The 13,986-nt window shown below is 34.6% G+C and overlaps 1 protein-coding gene across 2 annotated transcripts in view; it reads left to right on the plus strand.

The window, feature by feature from the left end:
* Nucleotides 1-12,833, plus strand: part of LOC134530345 (E3 ubiquitin-protein ligase ZNRF1) — a 68,380-nt gene extending 55,547 nt beyond the window's left edge. For both annotated transcript variants that reach the window (XM_063365096.1, XM_063365097.1), the window contains exons 3-4: nt 1,823-1,928; nt 10,873-12,833. In XM_063365096.1, the coding sequence (XP_063221166.1) occupies nt 1,823-1,928; nt 10,873-10,930 (164 nt within the window). In that variant the 3' untranslated portion in view covers nt 10,931-12,833. The remainder of the gene's footprint in view (nt 1-1,822; nt 1,929-10,872) is intronic.
* Nucleotides 12,834-13,986: the final 1,153 nt, after the last annotated feature.

Genomic DNA, 13,986 nt, shown 5'->3' on the forward strand with positions numbered 1-13,986 from the left:
TGGTTTATTGTGAAACAGGATTAGAACTAGGTATTAAAAAGTTTGATGATTCTGAACAATGAAAAGATTTTTAAACTAAGTAGTAAAGTTTCTGTCATTATTGTAATCCTTAACTTTATATGGCTACAAGTTTGTTGTTGACTCCACTGTGCACATATGTTATCCAATTTAATTTTAGTCGCCAAAGTTGAATTAAATTTGGATCCCATGTGGGTCACATTAGCCACAAGTACCTTTTTTAGTGGTTTAATTTGGTTTAAATATTTTTACTAATGATGGTATAATTATTCTTTTAGACTTAAGGCAAGTTCTTATTTACAAATAAAAGGATTTAGAATTAGACTATTTACATATTTATGTATGGATGGATGGATGAACGAACGAGTGGATGGGTGTAACGTCTCATCACCATTAGGGAGAACAGGAATACCCTGAGAAAAACGCACCGACTTGCCGTAACGTCCACATTTGCCACTTCGGGAATATTTGGGTTTGACTTTGGTGGTAATTGAAACTAAATCATCTTGGGAGGGAGGCAAGTGATAATGACCTCTCAACCTTCCTGGTTATATAGGGTGTGTTAGTTACAACTTTTCAAAAAAAAATATTTTAGGTAGTTAAATGTAACTTACAATTTACGTGTCTTCAACTACTTCCAACCTGTAGCCAGGTTAGCACAGTAAAATGCTTCCATCTTTCTCTCTCCTGCACTCTTTAGCTATCTGCTCTTCACACCTCCTCCTTGGTCTTGCTTGGGGTCTTCTTCCTGTGTACCCAACTGCATCATTTTTCTAGGCAGCCTCTCTTTTCCCATTCTCTGGACATGACCATCCCATTCCTTTGCTTGCTATATTTTTAATTTTAAGCTTAATTTGAAATAATTCATGCAAATAGCTGAATGCTTGAAAAAAAAATGTAAATGAGAGATGACGTTACAGAACTATAGATTTCTCCATGCTTTTCTTTGGAAGTCCACAGCCAGAACACTCTCACTACTCATTATACATGAAGGGTCCAAAATATTCTTTGTTAGTGTTGCTCTATGATAAATGATGAACTTCTGTTAACCCTTTTATTTTAGATGCACTATGATAAGTGAATAAGTTAATGTATTTCAGATTTCATTGTTAGCATATATAATTAGACCTGAGGCCATTCAAAAGATAAATCAAAAGGAAACCGAAAGTGCTTACACTGCATCAATTTAACTCAGTTTTTTATTCAAATAATTAACAGAATAATTTTAATTTAATTTTTTTTTTAACAAAGACCAGACGTTACTTCAATATGTGGTTGAAAATCACCCCAAAAACTGAACTCAAAAAAACTAAAACTTTGAAAAAATTGTTGCAAACTTACCACCTTAGTGAATATATTTACTAAGTTTGATGTTTAGGCCTTTTCTTCTTCACACTAGGCATCTCCTCAAGTAAAAATCCTAAATCCCCTTACATTTGTGGTCTTTACTTTGTCATGTTTGATTTAGAGAACCTAAATGGTAAATTTAAAATGAGTTATTTCCAAACCTGCGGTAGTACGTAAGAATGTTTGTGACCTGAGGGGAGGGGGATTTTGTGCTGCATTTTTGGGGGATTGCATATTTCTGGTTGAGAACTGCAGTAGGCTTGTAATGTTTGCTAATGCTGTCTCTGAAAGAGAAAAAAAAGTGCTTTTGTGAAAATGCTTATTGCCAAGTAATTTATGCTATCTCAGAAATATATCAGTAGTGTAATCTGGGTGATTTCAGTGAATACCAGGTTGCCAATCATGTCTTATGTTCTTATTTTTTTGGTATTTTAGACTGCTGTATTGTTTCTTGCAGAGGATGTCCTGACTGAAGATAAGGGAGAATGTGTTATTTGTTTCGAAGATCTCCAACAGGGTGACACTATAGCAAGGCTACCTTGCCTTTGTATTTATCACAAAAGGTTAGTTTTTTTTTGTAAAAAAATTATATGTTAAGTGAAAAGTTATCTGCTTAAGTACAGTCTGTTTGTTGTACTGTTCTATGACACCAAGTATCAGGTTTGAAAAAGAAATGGAACTGAGGTAAAGGTAAGTTAAGATACAGTTAAGACATACTGAGGCAATATTACGGCAACAAAGTTAAGTTTAGTAATTGATAATATTGTCAATCCAGCTACAATTTGTTCGGTGGTTCCCAAACCCAGGGCCACAATCCAAGTTCAGGTCGCAAGGATAGTCCTGAGGGTCGCTGCCCAGTTCTTGGGAGGTAAGAATGTATAACTGTTGGAATATTACAAAACCATGGTTTCATTTAGGGTCATAACCAACCAAGTTTGGTTACTACTGTACGTGTACATTTTTTAAAATAATTAACAAGAGTGCTTATCAGTGTAGAATTAGATTTAAAAAAATTAAGGTCTTAAGAGAGACCTGGAGACCTAGCCACTTGTGCGATAAGAATTATGTATATTAAATATTATTTGGCTCAATTAGGTTGTTAGTCAAAATATTAAGCTGGAGTCACAATGCCACGATGAACATGACATGACAAACCCGACAAACTACCGTACAGCGTTCCAGCACGACAGATTCAATAGCGTAGGGTCACGAGACCACGACATTAACCCAACAATTTCTGATTTGGCTGTTGGTAAAACTTTTCAAGCCAGATACTTCCATAAAATGTGGTATAGAATGAACTAATATAATTTTTAAGCAAAAAAGAAAATGCCCTTCTCAGCCCATGCTTTTTTTGGCAGATTTCTATAGTATAGTATATAGTATATAGTATATATGAACCTGAAATTTATTAATTAAAAGTTCTTCGCTGAACTCGTGCATTCTTAAATTAAATCTTCTCCAATCTACAATAACATTGTCAATAAACCGATGAACACAAGTTACAAATATTTAAATGTACCTACAAGTAAAACAAAATTTAATTTTTGAGCGTAAAGATTGACCAAGTAGGTAAATGTGTTTGAAGTTTAGTTCTGTAAGGTTTCCGTTTCAGTTTTACTTAGTGAGGCAGTACAACACCACAAAATTAGTAATAGAATCTATTCCTTGCGGGCCGTCACGTTGGGCGTGTATTGTGTTGGGGTGACATCACGGAGATCGGGCCTGTCGTGTTGTGCCTGTTATGGCATTATGACTCCAGCTTTACTCTCAAGCAAAAACTGAAAGCATTTGGCTATCTAATCATGTATAAAGAAGAGTTTCCGTTTGTTTCTTGTACAAATCTACAGGTTCATTCCATGCCAGATCATCCAGCCAAGATACACATTGTTCACCCCACCATTTCAGATTTGGATGATATTTGGTACATGGTATCTTCAGACAAATATAAGAAGTCATATTTTTCATTTTTGGAATATTGGCTCTAGTTTGGAATTTAAAGACCTTAAAAGTTTCCTTGGGCTTGATACCATTAGAAAGAGCACAAAATTTGCTACAAAATGGTGAAATAAAATTTGTGTAAATTTACCTTTCTTCTTTATTAAAGCAAGTTCTTTGTAAAAGTAGTTTATCTATACTATAATATTATAAAGCTGAAGAGTTTGTTTGTTTGAACGCGCTAATCTCAGGAACCACTGGTCCGATTTGAAAAAATTCTTTCAGTGTTGGATAGTACATTTATCGAGGAAGGCTATAGACTATATTATATTATCAATAACATTAGGGTCAGTCCATATCAAGTGGTCCAGCTCTGGTTGCTCGACTATTTTTAAAAAAATTCATAATTTGAGCCTTGTTAACATTATGTATTGACAGTTTAAAACTGACACAGTTAAATTTTTATTCTCACTAGTTTGATTATGGCAGCCATTTTTTTGTCATGGGGCGCGACAATTTTTACATTTACAAGGGTTCAGCTACATTGCTATATCTTGGCTCTGGTAGGCCATATCATGATGAAACAAAATCTGAGGGGTTAAGCACATTTTAAGCTACAATTCTGATGACAAACCATTTTTTTAACATCACTCAATCTTGCCAACTTTAAAGGTTGAACTTGTGCCTTAGAATTGCAAAAATTTGCATTTTCATAAATTTTTTTAAGAGTGAAGGCAGTATCTGTTGGGCTTCAAAATATTTATGGATGTGCTTATGTAATAGTAGAGTAAATACAAATTATTTGGAGTGTGAGACTTCAATACTTTTTTTTTTACAATTTTGTAAAAACCAGTTTTTTCAGATTTTTGCTTACTTTACGGCTTAATATCTCTGGTGGGCAGTTATCTAAAAATCTTAAATTTACACACAATTAAGTACTCCATGGTACATAACTCCTGTAAAAATTTAGACTTTGAGATTCAACTGGTTCGGTAGTTACAGCCTTGCCAAACTTGTGTAAAATTGCATTTTTTTTTGCAACAATGAAACTATAATAAATTCTAATTATATTTTTAAAAATCTTAATACCCTAAAATTGGCATTTACTATGCAATTGAAAAGAGTTCTCCGACTAAGAACATTAAAAAAAATATGCCTGAGATGTTTACCACTGTTTGGAGTGTGCAGGTCTTAACAGGCACGGACTTGCTCTAGTATGGTCTGGTATTTGTTCCATCCTGTTAGTCTGCCAGCAGCTCTGGTATAGGAAAGGTGGTTTGTGTTTCCATGAAGGTTTTTTGTTTTTCGGTATGGAGAAAGAGTGTTCAATAGGACATTTAACAAATGAACAATGCCACAAATGTGTTTATGGTTCAGTGCAACAGGAATTGAAGAAAATCTGTGTGTTTAGTTTAGAACAGCAACAGCTAATATTTACCAGAGTTTCTAGTGATGTTAAGTCTGTATGTAAGTACCATGAGATTAAGTATCTTATTAAATATCACCATATATTTGGCCGGTATTGCAGTGATCCTTTACAAATACATAAAAAGGCAATCACAAAAGGACTTAGGGAAATACTTCCTGAACACATGTATAAAAAAACAAACTACAATTTACTGCTTGTCCCTGGTTAGTCCTTGTGTCTTACATGCTACAAAAAAATATTTGTGACAGCAAATGATGGAACAGGGGACACATGTGATTCAGACTTTATTACAGAGATTGAAAAGTTGGGAAAAGTAGACAATGTATGTACTCAATTAGGGGTTTCGCCAGCATCTAAAATAAGGAAATTGGGTTTAGATAAAAGACCACAAGCAATAGCTGACAAGATCAGTAAAGTTTCAAATGTTTTGAAAATAAATCTTGAGGAATCTTTTGATGAAGTGATGGAAAACAGAGAAGCAAGTGAAGAGTCTGTAGAAGAGTTTGACGAATTAATCAAGAAACTGAAGGATAAATGTGCTGTTGCAGGAAAAGAAATGAAAGTGAAAATAATTAGTTTACTTCCAAATTCATGGAATCGACTAAGAATAGCTCAAGAGTTCAATGTATCTGATCGTTTGGTAAAACTGACAAGAGACCTAGTGAAAGATCAGGGCATTCTACCAGAGTTGGGAAAGAAAAAGGGTTTTGGCATTCAATCAGAGGTGGTTACTACAGTCCGTGAATTCTATGAAAGTGATGAATACAGTCGTCTTTGTCCCGGAAAAAAAGACTGTTTATCTGTAAAAATAAATAACATGAAATGTCAAAAGCAGAAGAGGCTGGTGCTTTGCAATTTGAATGAATTGTTTGTGGAATTTAAATCTAAACATCCAGACTGTAGAATTGGAAGATCAAAATTCATTCAACTCAGACCTAAGTGGTGTGTCACAGCCGGATCATCGGGAACACACAATGTACTTATCATCAGAATGTTAAGCTAATGGTTGACGGTGCAAAGCTTATGAAAGATTACAAAGACCTACTTGCTATACTCGTTTGTGATATGAGTAGTTACGAGTGTATGATGGGCAAATGTGTTAAATGTCCAGGAAGTGAAGCCCTAGTATCTCTGTTTGATGAATTTGAAGAAAGTGATGCCATCCCAGACAACATAATTTTTCAACAATGAACCACAACAGATAGAGCTGAAATGATAACTGTTATTCAGCCAAAAGAAGACTTCTTTCTGTCCCTTATTGAAAAACTTGATTCACTTAAAACTCATCATTTTATATCAAAGATTCAAAGTCAGCATTTGAGAGAGAAGAAGGAGAAACTTAACGAAACAGAGTGCATTGATCTTGCAGACTTCGCAGAAAACTTTACATTTGTTATCCAAGACGAGATTCAGAGCTACCACTGGGTAAATCGCCAAGCAACTGTTCATCCTTTTGTGTATTATTACAAAGAAAACGATAAACTTCTAACCCAATGTGTTTGTGTAATCAGTGATCATTTGGACCATAACACAACAACAGTGCATACATTTCAATCTCATCTTATGAAACACTTAAAAGACACTGTTCCTTCGGTTCAACATATAATTTACTTCTCAGATGGATCATCAAGTCAGTACAAAAATAAGAAAAATTTAATTAATGTCTGTCACCACAAGAATGATTTCGGTCTTAGTGCTGAGTGGAATTTCTTCGCAACATCACATGGAAAAAATGCATGTGATGGTGTTGGAGGAACAACAAAAAGGGAAGTAACAAAGGCAAGTCTTCAAAGAACAGTCAAGGATCACATTCTTTCCCCTGAAGATATGTATATGTACTGTACACAGACTATTAAAGGTATCAAATATATATATGTTAAAGAAGAGGAAATTACCGCTCGACAAGAAGAGTTGAAACCTAGGTTCGACAACTGCCAACGGCTCCCTGGAACACGAAAATTTCACCGCTTTGTTCCTCTCACCGAGATTTTAATGAGATGCTATGCAACGTCCAAATCAGAAGAGTATGAGGATCTTCCAGTTTCAACCAAGTCCATCCCCATGAATCTTCGGAACAATGACATTATCGCCTGTGTGTATGACGAACAGTGGTGGCTAGGAGTCATTGAAGAAGTTAATTTTGTGAACAATGATATTTACGTAAAATTTTACAACCCAGCTGGACCTAGAACATCATTTAAGATGTCATGTGCAGACAGAGTGTGGGTGCCGCTTAAGAATGTGTTGAGGAAGCTCAGTCCATCAGAGCTATCCACAGCAACTGGACGTTCACACAACATTTCAGCATCATTATCTGAAGAAATTTCAATGCTGTTTAACAAACATAAGAAATAAGGTACAAATTAAAATCGTAAATCATTTGTCTGTTTAAAAATGTGATATAGAATGACTGTTATAATTAATATTTTTGTGCATAGTATACATGTGTTTTGGCAACAAACTTTAGTGTAATACTTTTTATGACTTAGTACAGCACTTACAGCATATATATAAAATAATTAAGAACGTATATAAAATTACTAGGGTTGCTTTTATTTATGCAAATAAATAAAAAAAATTACGAGTTTGGCAAGGCTGTAACTTCCGAACCAGTTGAATCTCAAAGTCTAAATTTTTCCAGGAGTTATGTACCATGGAGTACTTAATTGTGTGTAAATTTAAGATATTTAGATAACTGCCCACCAGAGATATTAAGCCGTAAAGTAAGCAAAAATCTGAAAAAACTGGTTTTTACAAAATTGTAAAAAAAAAAGTATTGAAGTCTCACACTCCAAATAATTTGTATTTACTCTACTATTACATAAGCACATCCATAAATATTTTGAAGCCCAACAGATACTGCCTTCACTCTTAAAAAAATTTATGAAAATGCAAATTTTTGCAATTCTAAGGCACAAGTTCAACCTTTAAAATTGGCAAGATTGATTGATTTTAAAAAAATGGTTTGTCATCAGAATTGTAGCTTAAAATGTGCTTAACCCCTCAGATTTTGTTTCATCATGATATGGCCTACCAGAGCCAAGATATAGCAATGTAGCTGAACCCTTGTAAATGTAAAAATTGTCGCGCCCCATGACAAAAAAATGGCTGCCATAATCAAACTAATGAGAATAAAAAATTAACTGTGTCAGTTTTAAATTGTCAATACATAATGTTAACAAGGCTCAAAATATCAATTTTTTTAAAATTGATGAAGCTTCCAATAAATTTTTTTTTGGACCACTTCATATGGATTGACCCATTAGGGATCCTTACTAAAAGTCCAATTTAGAATTGAATGCGTTGGAGGGGGTTAGATACAACATGCAGTACACGTACAAAGTGTGTGTTGACGATGCCGCAGGCGCTAGAAGTTAACGACTATTTAATTGTTAGTGCAGTCCTCATCACTGTTGAAATTTTGCGGGTACTTTAAATATCAAAAATTGCCCTTTTTTTCAAGTATATTTATTTTACAGACTTGAAACTTCACAGTAATGTTCCTTATGTTACGCAGGATGACATTTTCCGAAAATTAGATCCCATGGGTGGTTAAAACCAGGCAACAGTGGGTACTTTGCCTGCATAACAGGATTTTGCATTGTTCATGCCTTCTGCGTCTCCATGGCAACGGGCATCGCGCGGCAGTGGCGTACCCACAAGGAGGGGCATGTATAATGAGCGGCGCAAGAGTGATCTGCCTGTAGACTGCCGTAGCGAAGTAAGGGTACATTAGTTGTACGTTGCATGCACGAGTCGGGAAACCATCGGTGCTATTCATTTTCTCTCCGGTACATTATACAGCATGGTAATAAATTTTCACTGAATTTTTTTTTATTTACCATTACTGTAAATGGGAGATGTGGCTTAATTTTTTTCCATTAGTATAGCCGTGCGAAGCCGGGTCGGGCAGCTAGTAAAAGCAAATATGTATTAAAAATTTTTTTGTAAAAATCTTTGGATTATTTAGCCTTGTTGGAAATGCACATTTTATAGACCTATATATGAAAAATTAAATGAAAAGAAGAAAATGTTCGAATAAAGGTTATTGTTAAATTAATGTTTGGTCACTAAATCAGTTTGCATAATATTGCATCTTCTTGCTTAAATGTCAATGATGTAATATAAAATGTATAACTTCTTCCTAATGGATGTTGCATATTTAAATTTTTCTTTCATCTGACTGATTAGAAAATTTAAGTCACTTGCATTCCTTTTAATAACCGAATCTTATTACCTTTGTTACAAACTTCCTTTAGTCACCTTCAAAGTACTCTCCATTAGATGTGATGCACTTGTCAAATTATTTCCCCACCACTTTTTGAAGAACCTCTGGAACTCTTCAATTTTGATATCCTCCAGTGCCCTTTGCAAAGTTGTTTTTACAGCCTCCACATCTTAACACTTCCCTTTTAAATTTTTCTTCATTCTCAGGAACAGGAAAAAGTTGCACAGGGCTAGGCCTGGCGAATACGGAGGGTGGGGACGACAGACTACCCCTGAGAGGCCAAATAGTGGTTCACTCGTAAGGCCGAGTGTGCGTGGGTGTCGTCACGATGAAGGAACCAGTCATTTGATTGCCAAAGTTCTGGCGTTTCCTCCGCACATCCTCTCGCAAACGTCTTAAAACTTCCAAATAAAAGTGCTGGTAAACAGTCTGGCCAGGGGGAATAAATTCCCAGTGAACAATTCCACGAACATCAAAAAAGACTATGATCGTCATCTTAAAATTCAATCTCACTTTTCTTGCTTTTTTTGCTATGGGGGAGTTGGGAGTCTTCCACTGGCTGGATGCTTGCTTGGTTTCTGGGTCATACCCGTAACACCAACTCTCATCACCTGTGATGATGATTTTGGTCAAAAAGTTTGGCTCACTTACAATCTATTTTTTCAAGTCCTTCAAATGTTTTTTGGTCCTGTTTGAGAAGGTGAGGAACAAATTTACCGGCAACACGTCTCATTTGCAAATCCTCTGTTGAAATCTGCTGGCATGAGATCCAACTCACTCCTGTCTTTTCTGAAATTTCGTTGATCGTGAATTAACAATCATCATTGATTTTTTGGCAGAATTTTTCAATGTTTTCATCATTTCTATATGTTGAAGGGTGCCAAACGAGCATGGTCTTCCACACTCTTCTTACCACGTTTAAAACACGGTTATATAGATAGGTCTGGCAACTTCCTATCCTTTGCCTTGCGTGTCTCGTCGGCTAGTTTTGTTTTAACTTTGGGTAAAGTTTAGGATCTTTAATTTATTTGGAAGCTTTGTAGGGTTGGAATACATAGCAATAACTTTTAACTTTGCTGCAATTGTCAGTTAAAGTTTTAATCTAACAAAAATAATATTTAACCAATATTTTTTCTTCAAATGTGCTTGGTGTAATGGTAAAATGCATGGGCTGATATTCAAATATATTTAATATGTATATATAAGTGAAATAACTTTATTTTGCTTTTTTATCACCTTTAGTTTAGTTTTTAAATGTTTATGTTTTATATAACTTTGGCAAAATTAGGTATCTTAAGATGCAAAGAAATGATTATGAATGATGTACTTTTGAAAAAGTTACATTCAATTTTAAATTGAATAATGAGGACTAAACAAGAAAAATGTAGCTAAACTGAATATTGAATTATAATGAAGTTAATTTTTTACTATATTTATTGATCAAGTTTGATGAAATTTCATTACTTTTAATAACTAGTACTGTAGGAATTATAATTACCAGATCTGTGATTGTTAATAGGGTTAAGATTTGCACTAAAGTAAAAAAAAAAAATCTTTAAATTTACATTTTTAAACCTAAGTAAAATTGCTTGGTTTACTTAGTTACTGGTACCATCAAAGTTATTTTAAGAATACGTACTATACTTTCTCTTCTTTATTATAAAACCTTTAAGTAAGTTAAAATTAGCTGGAAACTCTCTGTTAATCTGTCTAAAGTGTTGCAGCTGTGCATAGGTCTATTAATGTACACATTACAGTGTGCAATATGTCCCATCATTTACTGTTTGTAAGAAAACTACGTTATTAATTAATATTGGCATGGCTTTGCATGTACACCTTTGAAAATGACTGGCCTTCAGATATTTAAATTAGTTTTTTAAAAGTTGTTGGTCAGTTTGGTTTGTGTTTGCAGTTGCATCGACAGGTGGTTCGAGGTAAATCGGTCCTGCCCGGAGCACCCCGGAGACTAACCTAGTGCCGACGTCGCTGCTTCTGTGCGACTGGCCCCGGGCACACCTGCTTCCCAGCTCTGTCGACCGGCCACAACGAAATTATTACGCTTCACGACAGCTGGTTCGAGTCCCCAGTCGGCACCTCTCATAGCAAGTGTGATGCCATGAAGCTACACTCCTCGTGCTGGAACTGTTTTACAAATGTTCACTTACTGGTTTTATTATGTTTTTGTGTTGAGAGTAGTTAGTTTGTTCGTTTTATCACTTCCAACTATATCATTTTTAAATAGATGAAAAGAAGGAACAAATCAAATATATTTGTATAGCTAACTTTGTTTAATCGAATGACCAAATCTGTATCAGTTTATTTAGTTTCATGAAAAAGTTTTTAAAATCGCTATTGTTTTTAACAAACTTATATTTGTTTAATGTATTTTGGGTATGAAATTGCCATTAGAAGAGAGATTTTTTTGTGCAGCATTTTTGAGTCTTTCACAACATGTAGGGTTTGTATTTTTGATAGTTTGGTAGTGAAGAAGTTTGTTTGCCTATTGAATGTTAGAAAAACCAAAGATTAAGAATGAGTTGAGTTTTAAGGAGCTATTCGATTGTTCTCAACTGGTAAACCTCATGTTTGTTTTAATGTAAGAGTATTTACTTTGGAGTTTGTAGGTTAGTTTCTGGTGATTTAAGTGCCATATCATTGGAGTTTTGCAAGTGCTAATGAGCATTAGCACGTTGTGAATTCCGGTTGAAAATACTAGTATGAAGTGTTGAGTTCCAGCTGCAGAGGTGCTTGTTTTCTTTGGAGGGAAGTGGTAATGAATGAGTATCTACCACAAGCAAGCACGGGAATAGCAGTGTTCTCGTTTGTAGAGACGGGCACATGTTGATCTAACCCCAAGGGCTGCCGTTTTATTTTCAATACATGCTGCACACAATCGGTTGTTGCTAGAGGGGACCAAATCCTGTATTACTTGCCCGAATAGCATCCCGAAAGCTTAGTATTTCCTTGATAATATGGTAACAGCTTTTAAATAATTGTTGTATTAATCATTTGTGAGTCATTTATGTTCAATACAGTAATTTTAAGTTTAATGCAACATATTAAGATGTTTAAATTGTGATTGTATTTGAGAAGATTAATGTAATTTTAATTTCAATTATATTTGCAAGATGTTTAGTTCCTAATTCTGTTTACATGATTTGATTGCTGCCAACTTTCAATGGTTACCCACGTTTTGTCTTGTGCCCTTTGTTGACCTGCTTTGGTTCACATAGCAGGTGTGTTGAAGGGGAGAGATGTTTCTACCTGCATAATGTCTTATCACAGAAGTCTTAATATCTATAGGAAATCAGATTGTTTTGTAAATTTGTAATTAGGGCAGAATTGCTTTATTATAACCCATGTGTACGTTGTGGTGCTAATACATATAAAAAAATGGTTTTGATTTGGTGTATGTGAAGATAGATCTATTCATTTTCATGTACTCGTAATTGAAGTTTGAAATAGTGACCATCTCATGGTCAGAATAGGTCATTGCAGTTACATGCCTTTCACAGCTTTTCTGTACATTTTTTTTTAACCTTTTTTTCATCTGTATTGTACCACAAGTGGGCCAGCGAGTCATTTCTTTAAATGGCATTGATGTTGCAGCAGGGTGAGCGAGTGTGTGAAAAAAGCAGGCGGTATATTTTTGCCACAGCTGGTGTGCTGTGCACGTTGTTATACTTTAATGCCAAACGGTATGTGCATAATGCCCAGAACACGGAAATCACTATCATTTCTCTAATTGCTGTTTAGAGGAATTAGTAGTGCATAATACTTAAATGTGTTCCATTATTTTAGGTAATTTCTGTAACAAAAAAAAAAAGTGTAAACGGAAGAAAACTCAAGACAGTAAAGCATGTTTTATCAAAATGTCCTCTTAAACCAAAATGCCTAATTGAAACCACTTATTTTACCACAAGAGCTATAATTCATTTTATACGCAGTACTTAAAATTGCCAGATTAAACTTATAATTTGTTTTCAGGATAACCAATTTCAAAAAAATATATTTAGTATTTAAACTTGTCTTAATACAACTTGCGGTATCAGTTTCATGACTGCAAAGGCTCATCAAGTATCCAGATAACACTAGATGCACGTGGCTGGTTGAGACACAGTTGTGCAGCCACTGATTGGTCCCAGAGGATTTGGCCTTGCAGCAAGTGTTGTGGTTGCAGGTTCATTAGGGTATTTGGTGCTTGAAATATGCTTAGGCAACAGAAAATCATGAAAGTTTTGTGCACAGAGTTACATACAAACAAATTTGTGCGTGAATTTTTTTGTTACTTTTGTCTGCATATTCAGTTCTTTTTAGGAATTAGCCTTAAAAAAAAAAAGTAATGGCCAGAACACACGTCACTAAATAAAGAGTAACTGCTTATATGGACTTGCAAAGTAGGTAAAAAATATCTCAACATACTGCTTGTAAAACTAAATGGTACAAATATTAAACAAATTAATTAGTAAATATGAATATTTAGGCAGTATCTTTGTCTGGCCTTGTAGTTTCACTACAAAATATAATTTAAGTAATATTGTGCATCAGCTGATGGCAGAGGCAATGGGTGATTTGTAAAGCAATTTCACCTTAGAATTAATTATATGCTGTGTGAAGTGGGAGTTAAATATTTATCTAGACATCTGTTTTTTTTCCCCCCTATATTACTTTGTCTGATTGTTTATGATTGCTGTGTGCTTTTGGCTCATCTGTGTTTGTTAAAATTGCTTAGGTCTATATGATTTTTGTATGATCTTAATTAAAGTTAGTTCTGTTATAGCACTGTATGAGCAAAAATGGGTGCTCATCAATTATTCCAAAAGTTTACCTAGGAATGATCCATTAAAATATACTGTTGCAGCATGATTATTAGTTGCATAATGCAGTTTTGTAGTTCATCAAGTGACCTTACTAGTTGTCACTGTTCTTTCGTAACTATGAGGAATGCTCATTTTACGTGTATGTACCAAAAATTAACCCTGTGTTTTAACATAACTGGTATATAACAAAAAAATATATATATATT

This window comes from Bacillus rossius, chromosome 3 (genome assembly GCF_032445375.1).
Source record: "Bacillus rossius redtenbacheri isolate Brsri chromosome 3, Brsri_v3, whole genome shotgun sequence".
NCBI lineage: Eukaryota > Metazoa > Arthropoda > Insecta > Phasmatodea > Bacillidae > Bacillus > Bacillus rossius.